This window comes from Thamnophis sirtalis, unplaced genomic scaffold (genome assembly GCF_051295495.1).
Source record: "Thamnophis sirtalis isolate CommonGarterSnake01/CBP01778 unplaced genomic scaffold, rThaSir2_p1.2 scaffold_10, whole genome shotgun sequence".
NCBI lineage: Eukaryota > Metazoa > Chordata > Lepidosauria > Squamata > Natricidae > Thamnophis > Thamnophis sirtalis.
In genome coordinates this window covers 53,128,779-53,150,401 of record NW_028261390.1, presented here as the reverse complement: position 1 = coordinate 53,150,401, position 21,623 = coordinate 53,128,779, and the positions used below count along the sequence as shown (strand labels likewise).

Sequence of the window (21,623 nt, the reverse complement as noted above, 5' to 3'; positions counted from 1 at the left end):
TGCCACCATGGCCACGTGGGCAACACAGGATCCCGTGGAGGAAATATGTCGGGCAGCCACATGGACTTCTCCACCCTTATTCATTAAACAATAGCAATAGCAGTTAGACTTATATACTGCTTCATAGGGCTTTCAGCCCTCTCTAAGCAGTTTACAGAGTCAGCATATCACCCCCACAGTCTGGGTCCTCATTTCACCCACCTCGGAAGGATGGAAGGCTTAATCAACCTTGAGCTGGTGAGATTTGAACCACTGAACTACAGATAACAGTCAGCTGAAGTGGCCTGCAGTACTGCACCCTAACCACTGCGCCACCTCGGCTCCTTATCTATCACATTGACTCCTACGCCGCAGCCGAGGCCTCCTTTGGGAGGAGGGTGTTACAACAAATTGTAGTGACTCCACGCACCTTGGATGTTTCTGTTTCCCTCCCTGGGACTGCATAGCTTGGGTATGTCCCATGCTTGGACTCTCCAAGCAGCGCACAGGAGAATGACCATTGGCTTACCTGAACGGTCGTTCTCTGGGCACTACGGGAGAGTCCAACCCCACCCTGGGGTTTACTCCCTCTCTTTGGGATCGCTTCAGCGGTGTGGAGCAAAGACACTTGAACATAACTGGAAGACACATCGTGCACACGTCTGTCACAGACCAACACCTTCGTTTTTGAACTGGTCCTCAATGAGAAGAGGAGGCATGGCTAAGAAAATCAACTCAGTCCTTGGGCAAATAGACTGAATTTAACCCATGCTTGGACTCTCCCGCAGCGCCCAGAGAACGACCGTTCAGGAAAGCCAATGGTCATTTACTCTGAAATGATTTAAAAAACCACCACCCTCCCTCTCTTGATCATTACACAGAAAGAGTGTCTGGGGAATTCTATTCCAGCAGTGTTATAATAAAGATCCATAGATCACAATCCCTTCATCTCCTCTATCGTGGCCCACCTCATAGATTGGGTCCACATTAAATGACAAGTCATATTTTAGTGTGATGTTCCATACTCTCAAAATCAGGCATAGGCTTCTAAGAGATATCCTGAAATAATGGCATCAAAGCCTTTCTCTCTAGCTTTTCTCATTGCTATTAATGATATTGTTTCTGATTTCTTTTCTAAATATTTTTACAGAAACGTGGGTATATAACATGCAGCAGAGCAAAATGTCAGAAGTCATCTTTATTTCTAAGAATGCTTTTCCGGGTGAGGGGGGCATACAGATGGCATTAGTAACATTCTTAGAATATAAAAATGGTGGGTAGCTGCATCCTAGTGTTCTGTTTAGAAGTGTTTCTGCTAGCCCAGAAGAAAAAATAAGCTAGATCTTGTAGAAAGTTTGCCAGAGAAGATGACAGAGCACATTATCATCCATTACGCTTTCAGGTTAACAGTAAATTATACCTGCCGCACGTCCACCATGCAAAGGCAGTTAAAATACTTTTAAAATTGTTGATATGCCCATTGACTTATCAAAGTCAAGAACCTCTGTGTCAACATCCAACTTGAGTACACTCTCCCCTATAAGTTACACTTCATAGGTGCTCGTGTTTTATATTCCTATCTCATTTCCAAACCTTGGTTAAAAACAATATCAGGTTTAGGAATACATTTCCTGGTTGGTTTTAAGAAAGTAAATTTGTGCAGTCTTCTAATTTGTTTTTCTGAGAGCAGCATTTTTAGATTACTGCATAAATTAGTGAAGCTTTAAGTGATAATGAAGTGATTAAAACAACAGCCTGTCTCCTGCTCACTTTTTTACAATGTTTTTAATGGATGATCTTGCCCAGCTACTAATTTATCTACCAGTTGAAGTCATAGTGTATGATGATGTTGTTATGGTCCACAGTGAAATTATGATGATGGCAGCTGTGACATCAGAGAAAATTTGAGTCTAGATGCCTGAACTGGATTGGAGCATTAAGCAAGGGAAGAGTTGGCTCCTGATATTAGCAAAGAGACAATCAAACAATTTGCACTGAAGTATCTATCGCAAAGTGGTACCCATCAGTTGTTTCCTAGGTATCTTATTAGCTCCTGAAGTATATCTTGCTTGCTGTAATTCCTCAGAGACAATTCATCATTTTGCTTATTTGAAATATCAGACAGGTTGGGCAGCACATAAGAAAGCTTGCATTTACTGGGTAACACTTGACCTGTGTTCTGGAAATTATTGGCTTTTTATTAATTTTAAGCATTGCTTCCAGAATGGATTAAACCCAGTTGTTTTCTATTAAATGTTCTTATAGAAGAAATATTTTCTTTAGCACTGCCAAGATTTGTGATGAGCAATTGTAACTTCTGCTTGCCATCTATCACTAAATTAGAACCATTGATTGCCTCCAGCCATGAGCTGGTTCAACGTCATCACAGATTATACCAACTGGTCAATAAATTGTGAGCTTATTTGATCCATATTGTCATACATCCCATGTTCCATTAGTCTGTTTTTAATAAGGCCTTTTCCCTCCTGAGCCTGATTTATGAACTGGGGCCTGCTTATAAGCCCGGCATGGATCATTGGAACCATCATCCAGATTTGAAGCAGCATCACACAAAATTTTTTGGACGAATGACAAAAGGATACCTGATATACTTGTCTTTGGTGGTTCATTCAAAAGAGGTTCTTGGGTCCCACTGGTTCCTGGAGTACACTTGGGACTTTGGCTTCCTGTAGCCCAATCATAATTAGTTGGATCTTTGTGAGTGTAGTTAGGTGTCCTGGCATTTATCTTACAAGAAGCTTCCCTTGTTTTTTCTAGTAGGTGTTGCTGCATCATTCTCAGAGCCATTCCAAAAATGTCTTTTGCATGCAAGTCTAGAAACCGGGGCTTTTCTGAACCACTATCAGACCCTGAAGTTGCAGTCTTGTTCTCACAACTGATGGGAGTGTGTACATTGCTCTTGCTACCTTCCAATTTGTCCTTGATCTCCTGGCATGCCTTTTGAACAAGTAGGGAGCAAAGTTTATTGACATAAGAAGCATCATTTGAATTTCCTTTGTGGCTGGTGGGCAACCTATCAGTTGATATAGTATAAGCTTGTTTTTTACAAGTTTCATTTGCTGGTGTCAATCCATACTGAAATCCAGTTGCATATTTTTGAAGATCATTGCTTATCCAGCTCACAACATTGAGTTGTTCGGAAGAACCTTGCTTGAAAAGGCAAACTGCGCCTTCTACATTGTTGGGATTACTCTTGTCATTATTTTTTATTACAATGACTTCTCTTTCCTCCAGACTGCCCAAATCAAGTTCGTTGTATCCTCTTTGATTTTGATCCTTTATATTTAAACTGGGCACATCGATAAAACTGACAATTTTACAATGTAGCTGTTTGGGTCCTTTAGAGCTGTAGTGACTTACTTTACAGACCTCTGCCTTACTGTGTAACCAGTCGATGTTTTGAGCCATCTTTGATGTGTTAAGATGGAGCTGCACTCAGGGCCATAGAGTGGTAGTGTCCTAGTTAAGCAGCTTTGATCTTCCCAGATTCAAGGTGTTGCCTTCTCTCTTAGTTTCCCATGCTTTTGTACTGGCAGATGAGATGTTCAATTGTGTGGACAAAAGGGTTTCTATGGGAACAGTGACATCATAAAGTGTATCAACAAGCAAATGTACATTTGAATGGTACTTTTAAGTTCTTGAAAAAGGAAAGGCGTATTTTTTACCCATGGACAAATATTAAATTGCTTTGGGATGATTATTTATCATTCCACATTTCAGAACCACAACATGATAGAACCATATATTTGGGGAATTCAAAAGACTTTTAATTTTGCCCTAGGTTTATTCTGCAGAAAAGCCTGTTCTCTACTGGGATGGAGGTGATCTCCAATATAAAGCTGAAAATTATATGCTTCTATTCTGAATTCATTATTTAGCCAGACCTATCATCACTGATTCTTTATTGGGAAAACTGGATTACATGTAAAGATGGTGCATAATTAAGTTTGATCCTGTTTTAAATCCCAGAGTAGCAATTCTTTGGAAAGCAAGTAGAAAGGTCCTATTTATTTATAATGATTGCAGCATGTAATGAAATTTAAATGATCATCATTAATGTCTGCAAACATTATTACATGAAACTGATGAAAGAATATTATTAAATAGTCTTTAATAAGTAAACTAGAATATTTTCTAAAACATTGATTTCTTAAGATAAAATTTTGCCTAAAAGGGAACATTTGTTTCCCTTCTTCGCTTCTTCCATCTCAAGAAAATTGCTGTTTTGCCTGTTCTCCTTTCTTCCAAATGTTACAGCAGCATAAATATTAATCTTTCTCATTAATTTGACCATTTCTGTAGTAATCTTAATGAACTGGATGTCCTTCCAATATATTAAAACTGTAATTTCTATATTTGATCTTTGACTGTGATGATAGAAAATATGGAAATATATAATTTGTAAGCCCAAGCTACCTGAAATTGCCCAAAAATATTAAAACATAGCACTATGATTAAAAATTGTCCTAATTTATGTGTTTTAAGACAGCGGTCTCTAACCTTTGCAGCTTGGTGGCCCAACTTGGGGTGGGGGAGAGGGGAACCGGGTCACACGAGCAGCAGGCCAGCACACATGCATGTAGTTCAACTTGCGCAAGTCAAGCTGCACACATGTGCTTATTGGCCCACCAGTTGTGCAGCCCAGTTCCGAATAGACCAGGGCCCCGTAGTGGACCACAGTCCAGGGGTTGGGGACTCCTGTTTTAACATATATTTACAGTCCTTTATTTTAGAAAGTTCTTGTTTAGGGGTTGTTGTTTGAAAAACTCACTTTGTTCTTTATTTTGGTCATTTAAGTTTAACATACAAATGATACCACTAAATGCACAATCTTTTGCATTCACATCAAAAATGTGGGAATTGAATTGTCCTTTTACAATAAATTTATATGTACTGTGTAATTTAGATTTTTATTAGAATATATATTTTTGTACAGTTTTTCTTAGTTTTTCTGTTTAATTTCCTTTTGTAAATAAGGTATAAACAAACTTATTTTATCTTTATGAACCACTTTCAGACTTTGCCCTTTTTCAAGTCTGTCCTCCACCCCCCACCCCCCAAGAAAATACAGTGACCGTAGTTACATTATTATGAAGTATAGATGATTGAAAGTATAGAGTTAGAGTTGAAAAGGAGTTTAAAGGTCACAGTCCAATCTCTTCTGGTTCCACTAGACTAGAGATTCTCTGGAAGATGATTATCCAGACTCTGTTGCAAAACAACTCTGGTTAAAAAGAACTCATTGCTTCATGTAGTAGCTTGTTAGACTGTCTGACAGCTCATACCATCAAAGTTTCTCTACATGTCTAGTCTGAAGCTGTTTCCGTATAGTTTTAATCTGTTGGTTCTGGTCCTACCCTCTGAATATAGATATATCCTTTCCCTCTTCTTTGTGAGAGAAAGGTATTTGAAGACGGTTTTCTCCTCTCTCCTCTAGGCAAATTATGAGTGGATTCTGTCAGCATTCCTCAAAGGTGTTGTTTTTTAACCTCTTCACAATTTTCACAGCTCTCCTCTAAATACTGCCCAATTTGTCATTTCCAGACTGTTCTTGTATTTCAAGTAAAGATCTAACAAAGTAGATCAACTACTACTCACCTACCCACTCTTTTTTTGGACTTTGTGTCCCTGTTAATTCAGTCAAAAATAACATTTGCCTTTTTAGCAACTGCCGGATCATGTTTAGCATGGTTGATAGATGTCTGGGTAGATATATCACTTGTATGTGTGCAACTGCCAAGCCTCCATCCTCTATTTACACCTACCATTTTTCTATGCAGATGTATAACCTCTACATTTCTCCCTGTTAAATTCCACCCCCATTCTTTTCAGTTTATAATGCATCTAGATCTTTTTTAATCCTTTCTATTTCTCTTCACAAAAATACTTTGTCTTTTTTCTTCTTTTTTCTTTTACCCGCTCCCCCGCCCCTCATATTTTCTTATCCTCCCCCCAGCTCCCATAGCTTTCTTCCTTTGTTATCTGAATTGCACATGATTTGAAAAAAATACCCTCAGCATTATTGCAATATGAAAAATACTTCCTGTAAGTGGAAAAATTGCTTGGACATACCAATGCATTCTTACAAGTTCCTGGCTTATCACTGCTTCTGGTTTTCTTAGTACAAACATTAGTTGGAAACCTCATTGGCAGATAACAAAAAATGGAAAGCAGGCATGAATACAGTTGTGGGTTTCATTACGATAAGGCAGGAAAACTGGTATCAAAAATAGCATTGGAGCAGAGTATTCTTACAATGACTGTTCACTGGCTGATTAAAAATATAGTTCACTTTTAGAACACTATAATAAATTCTTCCCTATGGTCAGAGCCTACCACAGAACAAAATGAACCTAGACCATTGAGATTGATGGTTGGTGGTACTAACTTGGTTTTGGATTGTAACCCTATATCTATATAGTAATATTCATTATTTTAAATAAGCAAAAAATCCACTCATATGTTCTCCTCTTTCACTTCAGATGTTATCAACAGATATGGCCTGGAATGGAGGATAATATGGGTACATGAGGTTTTATAGGGAGTTTGTTAATTAAATGATCCCCACATAACTCTACTATATTGCTTTTACTCTACGATCCTTACAAAATTTATTATCAAAGGCTCTGTTTTGGGGGAGAATCAACAGACATTTTATTATTATTTTTAGAATACAGGGCACATAGCAAACTATAGTATTTAGTCTAATATTGCTTTATGGATCTGTCTAATAATAAAGTTTAGCTTGTGAAATCTGGTCAAATACAGTGTTTTAAGCCCACTTCACATAAAAATTGCCTTCCTCTTCAAAAAGCTGTTTTTAAGTAGGACCAACTCTGCCTTTGAGGAAGCCCTTATTTAAATATCTTGTGGTGGGCTTCTCTTCCACTGATGAGTCTTGTTGGACTTGTTTAATGGTAATTGTAGTGTTGGTTTACCTGATATGCTCATTTTCCGAAGAAGTGGAGACAGTATCCCCGTGTGGGTTATTCTCACATAGCGTCCAATAGATTGTAGTGCCAAGCCAAAACAATCAGTGAAGAAGAAAAAAGTGTTCCATTTCCAATATACAAACCTTCCAGCCTCCGAGTGGCAGTGTTATTGTTGCAAATTTTCTTATATCTTTTTGTATTTCAAGTTAGAAAAAAGAGTCCAATTTTTAAATGGGTTAGAAGAACACCCACAGTAATGAAAGAGGAAAGTTTTAGACCATAGGTTACAGAGAATAATAAAAGAAAGAAAAATAGAAGAAAACTTAATCCATTTGTTTTAAAAAGGCATAAATTCCATCCATGAAGATAGCATTTAAAAAGTAAGATAACCACTGTCCAAGACCATTCCAAATTTAATTCCGCCGCTTGATTCTTCTGTTCTCCAATTTAAATTAATTTTAAGTTTTTTATAGGCAGTCTCTTTTTAAAACAGTAAAAGTTCCTCACCAGGTGGAAACACTTTCTCTTTCCGTATCCTTCTGTTTTGGAGCCACCCTGACTTCGTCAGCCTTGGCTGAATTTTTTGTCAGCAGCTTGAAGAACTTCTCTTGCATCGATCAGGGACTTCGCGATGTCCCTGAGGTCAGCAAGACGTATTCTTCCTGTTCACTGTCTCTTCGGGATGGTTGAGGTCCGATTGGACCACCCAGTGGCAAAAGTATTGGCTGCGGTCTTGGAGCATCGAGAGTGCAAGTCCGTATTGTCGCGACGTTGGCTCCTCCTCTCTCATTCCACCATTTCTTTGATGTCCCTTTTGTCCCACCTGCGCAGCAGTTGGAAACTGCTGCATGGCGTTTTCTTGTGCCGTGCGTGGCCGTGCAGCTTAGAGGGAACATTGCTTGTGACCAGCTCAGCCAATCTGTAATGTCAGTACCTGCGATGTGTTTGGCCCAACTGGATAGGAGGTGCACCCAGGTCAGCAGCAGCTGTGCCTCCTTCATCAACCTTTTGAGCCGGGTGCCCCCCTGCCTGTTGACATAGGCTTTTGCCGTCATGTTGTCCGTTAGGACCAACATGTGCCTCCCTGCCACTGACGAGTGTAAATGTAGCAGCCCCAGAGAGATTGCCCTCAGCTCCAGAAAGTTGATTGCCTGTTGCTGTTCCAAGTGGGTCCACTGGCCCTGCACCACCTCCGTTCCGGAATAGGCCCCCCCATCCCATTAGGTTGGCATCAGTGGTCATTGTTACTTGATGTGGCTCCCGGAACAGGCACTCCTGCATTAAGGCCGGGGAAGACCACCAAGTCAGAGATCTGCGGGTCTTGGGGGGTAACAGGATTCAAACTGTGGAACAGCTGCTGTTGTCCTTTTGAAATGGTAGGAGCAACTATGGCCCGTATGTCCAAGAGGTGGTGAATGGCCTGGAGTACCAGGCACCTCTTTTCGTGATCCTGAGATATGGGACAGAGGTGGAAACGTGTTGGGGGGTAGTAGAGAAACTCTAGGGAGAGGTCTGTTTTCACCATCTCCCTGACCCAACCCTCCATTGTTACCTCCTCCCATCGATCGGCAATGAAGGCCAAACGATCACCGATGGGAAGGTTCCTTTCGCAGTCACTTTTGCCTGCGATAGGGACGAGAATTTCCTGAAGCTCTGTAAGATCTCCTGGAAGGGGGGGAATCATTGGTAATCCCTACCCATTCTGTCCTGTTGCTGTTGGGGACCCTTGCATCCAGAGTACTCTCTGGCTGGACGGGAAAACCTGTATCCCCCATCCAGGTTCTGAAAGGATGACCTGTGACGATATGGTGCAGTCCGATTCTCAGTCCTGCGGAACACGGAAGGGATAATTTTCCTTTTTTCTTTTGATTCTATAAGCCTGGATTCAAGGGGAGCTCCGAATAACTTATCTCCTGTGAACGGTTCGGTTGTTTTTGGTATCAGCCTGTTAAGGCTGCAACCATAATAGACGCCTGGCTACTATAGCCGACCCCACTGATTTGGCCACGAACCTGGTTGCATTAATGGAGGCATCAGCCAAGAACTGCAGGGCTGCCTTCAGCTTATTGAGGTCCTGGTGAGACCTTGAATCCGAGACCAGGATCCTTCAACTGTTGAAGCCACAGGAGAGCTGTCCTGTTAAAGAAGGATGAAGCCATAGCCGCTCTAATTGACCAGGTGGCTGACTGGTGGCCCTTTAATGAGGATGTGCTCCACCCTTCTATCCTCAGCCTTCAGGGCATCTTCCGGATTGCTTGGGGCCACATTGGGCAAGGACAATGCCGCTATCAGAGCGTCCACCAAGGGGACCTCCAAGGCCTTGGCTAGATCTGGCCCAATATTGTAAAAACGTTTGTATTCCCTGGGCAGAGGGAAAAGGGCCCGACTCCGGGGATTTCCATTGGTGTTGGACTACGTCCAGAAAGAAGCAGGGTTAAGGAACTACCTCCTTCTGCACAATGGGTTCGGTAAGCATCAGTCCAGCTGAATCCCTTTTAGTTGCCCGGACTTAGTGGCCTGAGCTGACTCTAGATTGGCTATTTTCTGAGCCCTAAGCAAAAGAGATCTGAACATGGCAGGCTTGAAGAGGGATCTGGTCGTGATCCGAATTCTCATCATCTTACAGCTGAGAATCCTGAAGGGCCTGGTCCTCCTCATCCTTCAAGGAGGAGGAGCTGTCCGAAGACCTCTAGGGCCCTGCCTCCTGGACCAGGGCCACCCTTGATTGGCCCGTTGACGCTATTCTCTTACTATGTTTATTATGCTTTTGGGCAGCAGAGGAGGTTTTTTGTTGGAAGTCTGCTGCAATACCCCATCTAATGGCTTCAGTAATAATGGCTGCCATATCAGGAGGGGAGGTACTACTACACAGACTGGCAGCTACCCATGCCATAAGTGAGACGGCAGAACCTGCGGCCCCTGGGCTGTCGGTCCCTTCTGGGGCAGAGGGCTGAGGGTCCTCCTCCATGTCTAAGTCCTCAATCCCAGAACCCTCACTGTCTGTAGATAGAGCTTCCTCAGGGCCTAGGGCCTCGGCTGGTGCAGGGGTCTCAGAAGGAGAGGGAACTGCCACCGCCTGGATCACTGTCTCCAACTGTTTCTGTGCCTCCCTCTGGGCCTTGGCAATTGTTTGGCTATGGCCTTTTGCCTCCTGAGTTCTGCTCTCTGTGTGGCCTTTGACTTGCCCTTGTTTTTACCTCCTTTCTTAGGTGAAGGGGACTTGCACCTGCTGGGAAGGCAAATGGGAGATGGGCCTTCCAGAGGGTCATCCAACAAGGGGATGAGGTCTCTCTTGCACCTCCTTCCATTCTTGTACTCTCTCTGACTAGCTACTTAAGGTTAATAAATGGAGGTGGATATCCCAATTAAGGGCACGCCAGGGCCTGGTTTCTGGGTAAACGAGAGCAGATGATGGCCCTTCTAGACAGCGAAATTAAGGTAAAAGGGAAATAACAATGAAGAATCATCATGATCTTTAAAGGTAGTCCCCAACTTATGATCATTCATTCAGTGACTGTTCAAAGTTACCATGATACTGACCAGTCTAATGATCAGTCTTCAAAGTTACAATCATTGTAGCAGTAACGTGAACAAAATTTGGGCCTGTAGCAGCCTACCCATACTAAACACTCATATGGTCACTTCAATTCCCCCCTATTTCCACTCATCTATACATCCTTTTGATCTCCCTACCTGACTTTGGCTTTCTTCCCAACACCTGCTTTGCTCACAAGACCTGTGAAAAATGGCTTTCATGTGTCCAGCAGCTTCCTTGCAAAAGGACAGGGCAGTCACGCCTCTTCAGCAGTGGGAGCAAGAAAACAGCAAAGGTCAGCTGGGGTGATAGCAGTGGCCTTAGAGTGCAAAGTGGCTGAGACTGGGACTTATTGCCCACACCTGGCATAAATTAACTGCATAGTATTTTATATTATTTAATAAAGCTCATTAAGAGGTAAAGATCTAGAAACATTTTTACAAGGAAATATTCAGGCTAAGATTTAATTTAACACTGGCCATTTCATTGCATAAGTGTTATGTAGGCATGGCATTATAAAATATTTATATCCCAGAAATATTTGCAAATGTGTTGATGACAGTGTAATAAAAATTATAAAAATTTTGGGAAGGTTTGGAAGAAAAATTCAACTAAAACACTAGTAATAATGAAAACATTTGGAGCCAAAGCACTTTACCAGACTTGGCAATAGTTGACTTTATTAAAAAAAACTACCTTGCTTGATAAGATGGAAAGTATGAATAGAAGTCAATGCTTCTGTTCTCTAAGCAGCTCACCAGAGAAGATACAAGAAAAGATTTGTTGATCTGGTGTTTATAGTTTAGCATTCTGTTAGAGGCCACTGTGCATAGAAAACACTTAAATAGGCTGTGGTCATCTCTAAAAACTAAAATTATAAATATACTATTTCATTATAGAAATAAATATCAGAAAAACTCAAGCAGCCAGATTTTTGGTTTAGAATATTTGCTGAATCTAAACAGCCACAAAGAAGTAAATTGAAAATAAGGGATACATGCTTCCTTTTTTGTAAAAAAAAACAAAAAACCACATTTCTCTGTTTGTTAAAGCTAGATCTACCCATTAAAACAATTTTGTTCAAGTGTATGGACTTGTATTAGTATTTTATTTCATTTTTAATATGGGAAGTGACTTAAGAAAATGTATACCAGTAAAAAAGGACACTGACACTGAGCTTGTCAATCAGAAAGGTCGGCAGTTCAGTGGTTCGAATACCTAGTGCCACGTAATGGAGTGAGCTCCATTACTTGTCCCAGCTTCTGCCAACCTAGCATTTTGAAAGCATGTAAAAATGCAAGTATTAAAATAAGAATCACCTTTTGTGGGAGGGTAACAGCGTTTTGTGCGCCTTCGGCATTGAGTCATGGCATCCACATGATCACAGAGACATCTTCGGACAACGCTGGATCTTTGGCTTTGAAATGGAGATGAGCACCGCCCCCTAGAGTCAGGAGCAACTAGCACATATGTGCGAGGGGAACCTCTACCTTTACTTTACCAATAAAACAACACTACTGTTGTGAAAAGTACTACTTGATGCTAGTTTTTCAGTCTTTGATGGTTTTATTCAAAATCCAAACCCTTGTTTAAATGGAGGTATAAAACTCTTCTTTAAAGAAAAAAAATAAAGCATTCTATGGATAGGTTGACATTTTACTTTTGACATTTAATTTCTCAAAGTCTGCTGGGGTTAATGTGGAAAAACTTATGAAGAAGCAGCCGAAAATTTATGTTCTACTTCCAGTATACTAATTATGCTTATGTATTGGATAAATTACATTTCTAATGTCTGTGTAAGACAAAAATGGTATATCTATTCCTTAACCTCCTGCCAGAATTTTTTTTCTCAATGTACTCTCTGTCTTTTTCTTTTATTAATATAGGGATCCCTTAAGAATTCAGCAGTTACAGAACCAAATCCGGCTGGAAAAAGAAGCAGACCAGTGGTGTCATCAGAAGCAAGCTAGTTTCCTCCAGAATCTTCCCTTGTCCCCAACTTTTCTCCCTCCATCTTCATTCCAAGAACTTGAGTCCAGCCATTGTCCTTCTCCTGTGCAAATGAGTGTTCTGAACTCTCATTCTTCTCCTGCCATGCAGACATCCAGTTCTTTCAACTATGCTCGTCCTAAACAATTTATTGCTGCACAAAATATTAGTCCTGCTTCGAGCTACGTAACACAGGCATCTGGCTCTTCCACATCTAGTCTTCCATCCCCAATATCTCCAACTGCTTCTCAGAAGCAGTATGGTAAAACATCTGCCCCTCCTTTTTCTCAGACATTTGCTCCTGAGGAAGAGTATCCGGGGTCTCCTTCCCCACCTCCTCCCCCTCCCCCTGTTTTTAGTCCTACATCTACTTTTTCAGTGGAAGATTCCTTTCCACTGCCACCACCTCCACCTCCTCTCCCAGCTTCTGTCCACTCACCTTCCTGCAGTTTTTCTCCAACATCCAGATTGTCCAGCTCTAATCAGTCTCCAGCAGCCTTTCTCAGCTCCATGCTACCATCTCGGCCATCTCCAATGTCCGTAAATGCATTAGGACTTCCCAAAAGTGTTACACCATCGTAAGTATGAACATTTGGTGAAGTTCTCAAAAATAGTTTTTCTTATTTATTCTTAATTTTGAAATGCATGAATTTATTGTATGTATAAAACCTAAATAAATGTATATTTTTCTGTAGAAGAGTGGGAAATGTTTTTCATAATTTTTCATTAGGATTGTTGTTTCTTTGGTTTACAAGATTGATAACAATTGGTACTTTTCTTATACAGACCTGATTTTTTTCTCATTCTCAATTATCCAAAATATAATAGTCAAGATGACTAATAATTTAACATTCTGTATTTTGTGCATCAGGAATCTATATGCAAGTTTCATTTGAAGGGACATAAACGTTTATTATTGTGAACTGAGCTCTTTTTTTAATTATAAAGATTTTTTTTAAATTTTTGAATAAACACACAAAATAAACAGACAAAACACAAAAAAACCCACAAAACCATCTTCCATTACAAATTGTAGAAAGTTTGTCAATTGGTAACAAAAACTTCCGTGCATCCCTTCCGCAGTCATCACCTACAATTCATATCAAATCATATATTTTAAATCAAATATATTTATATATATTACTATCATCATGCCTTAACCTTCATTTGACTATAATTGTTTTTACGTCCTTTTATATAAAATATTCCAGATTTAAAGCAAAACCACATAATGGCATTCCATTAGCTCTTCCAGTATCATCCAGTAACATTACATCTTTATAACATGTTCTAAATAAAAATTGGTTATATTTAATAACAGAATTTCTAAACTTCCTTTCGTAGTCATTTGCAATTTATGTCAAATTTCCTCTTATCAAACCAATACATATATATGCATTATTATCATTATCAATCAGTTATTTACTGTATCCATTATCACTTCATTTTAAAAATTATGCTCTAAATTTAACTAAATTTGACTTAATGTTTTTATTATAAGCTTTCATTACATCAACCTGTGTCTTTCCCGTAATAGTGCAGTCTTATGTCCCTTGTCATTTGTGGCATTAGTATTCTGGTTATTTCCTTAGTAAGTTTTGTATGGACTTCTCTTCACAACTTATTGCTTATTACATATCGTGTATAAGCTCAAAACCCTCCATCTGCTTCTTTGATCAGCTTATCTTTGGTTATCACTAGTGCTTCTGACAAAATTTCTCTCCTTAGTTCCATCAATTCTTCTCTCTTTTCTTCTTCTATACTTTGAAATCTGGGGTAGAGCTCCAGTCCATCTATTTTCCCTTTCCATATTCCACTTTTTCCTTTTCCAACCACATTCAATTCACTGTCAGTATCAACAATTTTCTTGTCTCTTTGTTTATTTTTTCCTTCAGTTTTTAGAACTCTGACCTCCACTTTCTTCATTTGATAAACATCCTCAATTTTTCCATCAAATTTTACTGTTCTACGATCTATGTTCTCCAATCTCTTCTCCATTTTCTCTGTTACTTCTAATAATTTTTGAATTTCAAACATAATCTTTTGCAGTGTTAAGGTTTCTTTTTCATGTTGCACCATTCTTCCAACTTGTAAACACTGCCACTCTGGCATTCAAAACTTTTTATTAAATTCATTTATAATCTTTCAAGACAAGGGTTTGTTTTCTACTCCAGCTGCCAATAAAGCTCCTGAAAAGCACCTGTATAAACAACCCATGCTCTTCTCACTATCACTCTCTGTAAACAAGCTGAGGAACCTTGAAATGCAAAGTCAAATGATCAAAGAGAAAAAAGAATAGACAATATTTCTAAGCCTTCCAAGCCTCCGGCCTCCAAGTGGCAGTGTTACTTCCTTTCCCTCGTTATTCCAGCCCACTTTGTATTCCTTTTATATCTTTTTTTATATTCCAGACTTTAAAAAAAACAAAATTCTTAAATGGAGCAAAAAAAACAACCCATCCAACCCAGCATTATAAAAATAAGGAAAAAGATTTTAATCCATAGGTATTAAAAAAAGAATATAAAAAGTAGTAGAAGAAAAACTAATCCATTCAATTTAAAGAATGGGAAACATTTACAAAAGTTCCATCCATAAAAGAAAATTAAAAAAGGATAACACACTGTCTAATGTAGCTTAATTTCGCCGGGGGGTAGTCACTTTTATAATAAGATTTCCTCACCAGATGGACACACTTTCTCTTTCTGTTTTTCTTCCATTCCGGAGCTGTCCCAACTTCAGCAGCTTCAATGACTGTGCTTCTGTTGCCAGCAAAAAGAGATTCTCCTGGATCAATCAGGGACTTTGCAGTGTCCTTGAAATCAGCAGAATGTACTCTTCCCTGTCAACTTCTCTTTGGGACGGTTTAGGTCCCAAAGAACCGTCTAGTGGCAAAAGTATCGACTGCGATCTTGGAGCTCCAAGATCGCACGTCGTGTTGTTGCGACGTCAGCTCTCCACTCCGAACTGAGCTCTTTGATGATGATTAATTCAGCCTCATTCCTTGAAACACCCTTTTCAAAAAGTCTTTACCTCTATGATAATCTAACTGGAATAGTATACCATATATAACTTATTTTCAGTGCAAATCCTTTGGCAGAATAGATCTACATGAAAACATTTGCCTTAGTTTGTTGTACTGCTAAATTTATTCCTAAATCTGTTTATCACCTTAAAGAGCCTCATGTCAATACTGACTAACATGTTATGATTTATTCATTTTAAAACGACTTTGGTTCTTAGGTTACCTCATTTTAATTATTTGAAATTTGTTTAAATGTTTGGTTCCTGCTCCTATTTTATTTTATTTTTTTAATGAAAAGGGAGCAAGAAAAGTGATTCCTTGTAGTATGATCAAAAGGTCTCTTCTCTCCGATAGTCCTCAATTTTTTTTTTTAAACTGTTTACTTCCATTAATTCTATGGTCTTCTCCATACTACTAAGATTCAAAAAGATTACTGCAAGGGGGCATGAGAAAAGGAATTCATTTTATGCAGTTTTTAAACAAGATATTTTTATGCCTAACATGCTCTTGTTTGTGTGTCTTTGTGAGCGCACACCTGTGTGTGTGCCTGCAAGTCAGTGTTTATCTCTAGCAACTCCTAATCTTTGCACTTTTCTTGGAAAGATTTCAGAAGTGCTTTGTCATTGCTTTCTTCCTAGTGTTGAGAAGGAGAGAGAGCTACTGGCCCAAGATCACCCAGCAGGCTTTGTGTTTATGGCAGAACTAGAACTCATGAACTTTTGTTTTCTATTGCCTTCACCACTATACCAAACTGGGCTCTTTCTATATGCCTTAAATTTCCTTTTAAAAGTCCACTTTTATTAAACATACTGTACAATACTGTTTATAACTATATGGCCCATCTCCATATTTTGTAAGAACAAGTCTTATAATAGATTGTATTCTTATATTATTTTCCAAGGTTTTTTTCCATTTGTCTTGAGATATATTCACGTGGCTATGATTTAATCAAGAGGACAGCATGTTACAAAGTATAAGCTTTGAAAAATGCATAATTTCCCCACTTCTATTCTGCTATTGTACTTCAATACAATATAAGGGTTTTTTTCACCATTTAGCAGTCTATACAATAACTTTCCAAACTGGAATATAATTAGTTGAAACAATTTAATCAGGTTCTTCATAATTATATTTTTATTTCATTTTAATTTGGATTGTTTTAGATTTTGAATGACCATCTAGTTTATACGATGTACATTTCAATTAATTTTATACTATATATTTCATTCAAATTATATCTTAGTGTGCTTTGTTTTAAACCACTTTAAACTTTGCTTACTCTTTAAAATAAACGTTTATTAAATTAGAATAAAAAGATTCAAGAATGTATGTTATTAAACATAATTTTTGAATTATAGAATAAGAAAGATAACCTTCACAGAGATATACAGGAATATTACTTAAAAAATAATAATCCAGGACAAGATAAGTTTCTGAACAAGCTCAGGCTGACTAGAATATAAGAAGGGCAAGAGGTAGAATGCAGAATGGGCTGTCACTTTTTGCTTGAAGAATAGTCCTTTGGCTTATGGCAAGATGCCATATGAAGTATTGTATAATCTTATAAATGGCCACCCAGATAGTTCAAGGCAAACCTTATTTCAAGAAAAAAGAGAGTGCCTGGCAGTGGTGGATTCCAAATTTTTTAACAACCAGTACTCTGCTGGGTGGACGTGGCTTTTGTGTGTGTGTGTGTGTGTGAGTGAGTGAGTGTGTGTGTGAGTGAGTGAGTAAGAGAGGGAGAGGGAGAGGGAGGGAGGGAGAGACTGACTCTGACTGCGTCAAGCTAGACTAGGAGAGGTGGCTGCGAAAGGAAGAGAAGCTGGGTAACCTGTTTTGGGGGTGTTTTTCAGCTGTTTTCTGGGCCATTTTCGGACCTTCTTTAAGGCTGTTTCCAGGCCATTTGGGGGGCAATTTTGGCCAGAAAAATGGCCTGAAAATGGCGCAAAAAATGGCCTGTTTGTGGGTATTTTTCAGACTGTTTTCAAGTCAGTTTTGGGGGCATTTTTCACCCTGGAAATTGTCTGGAAAATGGCCTGTTTTGGGGCCATTTTCAGGCCATTTTTTTGGCCTGTTTTCAGGCCAATTTTGGCTGGAAAAGCAGCCTGAAAATAGCCTGTTTTGGGGGCAGTTTTCAGGCTGTTTTTCGGGCTGATTTTAGCCTGAAAAATGGCCTGAAAAAGAGGTGGGGTGGGGCCAGCCGGTGGTCCAATTTCCCGGTTTTCCAAACCATGCAGAATCGTAGCAACCAGTTCGGGAGAACCGGTCCGAACCAGCAGCATCCCACCTCTGGTGCCTGGCCCAAGGTCACCCAGCTGGCTTTCATGCTTAAAGTGGGATTAGAACTCATAGTTTCCTGGTTTCTTGGCCAGAATTTTAACCATTTCACAAGACTGGTTCTTGAATATAATATTAATACAATCAGATATTGATTTCCATCTATTCCAAATCTTGTCTTTAAGATGTTATTGTTCCTTTCCTCCCTTTTTTCTAATATATGAGAGCATGCACTGAGGGATGAGAAATGTTATCATATAGGCAATTGCTACTGAAACTCAACAGCTGCCAAGTCATAACAATAGCAAGAAGGACAACAACAATAATGCTGACTCCTACAGACTCTGGGCGGCTTACCATACAAACATAAAACAAAGCAGTTAAAAACATACAACGCATAGGCTGTCTGGGTTAAAATAATCATAACAATAGCAAACTAAACTGAGGTGCCACAACCCCAGGTCTTGGGACCAAAGCCTTAAATCCTTTTTGGCCCCAAGAGAGAAGCTGCTTTCAGTATCTCTTGGGATGGAGATGGCGGATGCTGTTCCAGAGGGCAGAAGCTACACTATAGAAGGCGTAACCGGACAACACTTTTTTCATAAAATATGTAAAAATTTGTAATAAAAAATAAAACCCTCAGAAAAAAAAAAGAATTTGAGTGATTTAAAAGCACTAGTAATAAATTGCTTTGAGTACTTTTTAAAAGGGATAGAATTTGGTTTACTTCTTCTGTTTCAGGTTGTTGTTCTTATAGCCAGGGTATTCTTAATTACTGACATTTCTGAATTTTTTTTCTTTCCTTCAAGCTGATTATTAGCTAATAGTTCATTTTGCATTGAAGTTCTGATATTTTGTTCCACAGTTAACCCTCTCAGTGAATCTAGATAAACCTCATTAGAAAATTTAACATGTTTTTTTAAGATTACCTCCAAACACAAAATGCTTATTATCGGCCTATAATTTTGCCAGAGTTCATGATTTCATAATTACCCTTTCCCTTTTAATTTTAGCTATTACCTAGTCAAATTCAGATAATTAAAAACCTTGCAAGCAAAATGACAGCTAGCATATTTCAGCTGCAAAAATTCAGATGACTACAGGATAGGAGTAAAGAATTAGAAATGTTCAGCTTGAAACAAACCGATTTTGATTTTATTATTATATATACAGTATATTTCATTGTTTATAATCAGTTTGTGTATACACAAGGTATGTGATCTGTTTCTTCTGATTCTTTACACAATCTCACTTTGAATCATTTGGGAGTTTTCAATTCTGACCTTGATTGCATTAGTTTGACTAGCTTGGTCTTGAGCAGCCAAAATATAATATTAATTAAAATAAAACGTTAGCACTCATTAAACTTAGAATTTCTTTATATAGACCTGTCATGTTTTAAACTATTAGTGATTTATTTACAGGGGATTTCCCAAAAAATCAGGCAGAACTGCCAGGATTGCATCTGATGAAGAAATTCAGGGCACAAAAGATGCTGTTATCCAGGACCTGGAAAGAAAACTTCGCTTCAAGGAAGATCTCTTGAACAACGGCCAGCCAGTATGTAGCTTGCTGTAACTCTAAATAGTTTTCTTACTTTATGTACATTTTGAGAGAATTTAACTTTGCATTCATGTGGATTTCAATTTTATATGATACTGTATTCAATTATAGCTGGTATTGCATAGTAGGAGGAGACAGATTTTCAAATACAGAATTGAGTTGCAAGATCCAAACTGAAATATTCTCTATTGTGGTTTTCCACTGTGCACTGAGATTCAATGTGAAAGATATATAGGGCCCAAATCCTTATTTTGCACTCAGAAGTTTCTTACACTTATGTCATGGAATCTTTCCTTCCAACTTATAATTACTACATCCTGAAAATGTTGCCTATGGTTGGTCTATTTATGATTTCTTTGAATACAGTATGGATCTGATATATCTTTTTATGTTACCTCTGGATACTTATATTTATCATTTTTTATTTAATCAATTTATATTACATTATTACTTTTCAGCATAAAGATGTAGGCTAATAAGCAAATTGACTTTTGCTATTAGCAGGATAAGGTGGGAAAAAGAAAAATAAGTACCAAGGAACACTTAGTTTCAGGGCCATTCCTACTTTCTTAAAAGTGAAATATTACTACATGGGCTTTCAACAAAAAGACAATAAATATGTTTAACACCTATAGAGGCTACAGGAATCAGGCATGCCTGTTGCGTAAGAAGGGGAAAACAGTAAATTATATAGCCAGGACAAGGCTGGAATCCCTGTATGGTTCACAGTTAAGTACTGTTGAGTGAGTTTCTAGGATCACAGCCAGCAATCAGAATTTCATGTTCTACAGGTGAAACTCAAAAAATTAGAATATCGTGCAAAAGTTCATTTATTTCAGTAATGCAACTTAAAAGGTGAAACTAATATATGAGATAAGACTCATTACATGTAAAGCAAGATAGTTCAAGCCGTGATTTGTCATAATTGTGATGATTATGGCGTACAGCTCATGAAAACCCCAAATCCACCATCTCAGAAAATTAGAATATTACATGCAATCAATAAAACAAGGATTGTACATAGAATAATATCGGACCTCTGAAAAGTATAAGCATGCATATGTACTCAGTACTTGGTTTGGGCCCCTTTTGCAGCAATTATTGCCTCAATGCGGCATGGCATGGAAGCCATCAGCCTGTGGCACTGCTGAGGTGTTATGGAAGACCAGGATGCTTCAATAGTGACCTTTAGCTCTTCTGCATTGTTCGGTCTCATGTCTCTCATCTTTCTCTTGGCAACGCCCCATAGATTCTCTATGGGGTTCAAGTCAGGCAAGTTTGCTAGCCAATCAAGCACAGTAATCCAACAGTCATTGAACCAGGTTTTGGTGCTTTTGGCAAATCTCGTCTGCAGAAGGAAGCATGAAGTGCTCCAGAATCTCCTGGTAGATGGCTGCGACCCTGGTCTTAATGAAGCACAGTGGTCCAAAATCCTGTTGCTTAGTGGTCCAAAATCCTGATGCTCAGTGGTCCAAAGTCCTCTTTTCTGATGAGAGCAACTTTTGCATCTCATTTGGAAATCAAGGACCCAGAGTATGGAGGAAGAATGGAGAGGCCAATCAAGCACAATAATCCCACAGTCATTTCACAGTTTTTCATGCTTTTGGCAAAAGTTGCTCTCATCAGAAAAGAGAACTTTGGACCTTATCTCATATATTAGTTTCACCTTTTAAGTTGCATTACTGAAATAAATGAACTTTTGCACGATATTCTAATTTTTCGAGTTTCACCTGTAAGTTGTAGCTGTAAATTTTGAATATAGTTAATTGGTCACCTGAAAAATTCATTTAAAATACTCATACTTGTTTTAATTTATATATTATAGTTTCAAAGTTCTATAAAGGGGAAATAAGACTTACCGTGTGCTCCTTCCTGTCCTGCATTCTTCTTTTGGTGTCAACGCTTTTGCAAAATTTAGACTTTGTCAGTAAAAATCACTAAGCAAGGGAATTGTTTTTATGGCATACTTGTATTACTGCACATACTATATAAAGCAAAATAGAATTATTATACTAGGTTTTTATATTTTTATCTTAAACAATAAGAATAGCAGTAGCACTTATATAACACTTCACAGTGCTTTACAGCCCTTTCTAAACAGTTTACAGCGTCAGCATGTTGCACCAACAATCTGGGTCCTCATTTTACTGAGCTTGGAAGCATGGAGGGCTGAGTCAACCTTGGGCCATAGACTCAAACTGCCGAATTGCTGGCAGTTGTATGTCAGCAGAATTAGCCTGCGTTCTAATAACTATACCACCATGGCTCTTTACTTTGTAATAAGGAGGCAGAATACAAATATCTT

General features: G+C 38.8%; 1 protein-coding gene across 4 annotated transcripts in view; it reads left to right on the top strand.

Moving 5' to 3' along the window:
* Positions 1 to 21,623, top strand: part of PALLD (palladin, cytoskeletal associated protein) — a 209,468-nt gene that overhangs the window by 159,441 nt on the left and 28,404 nt on the right. For all 4 annotated transcript variants that reach the window (XM_087724612.1, XM_087724610.1, XM_087724611.1 and 1 more), the window contains 2 exons: positions 12,354 to 13,034; positions 19,180 to 19,315. In XM_087724612.1, the coding sequence (XP_087580738.1) occupies positions 12,354 to 13,034; positions 19,180 to 19,315 (817 nt within the window). The remainder of the gene's footprint in view (positions 1 to 12,353; positions 13,035 to 19,179; positions 19,316 to 21,623) is intronic.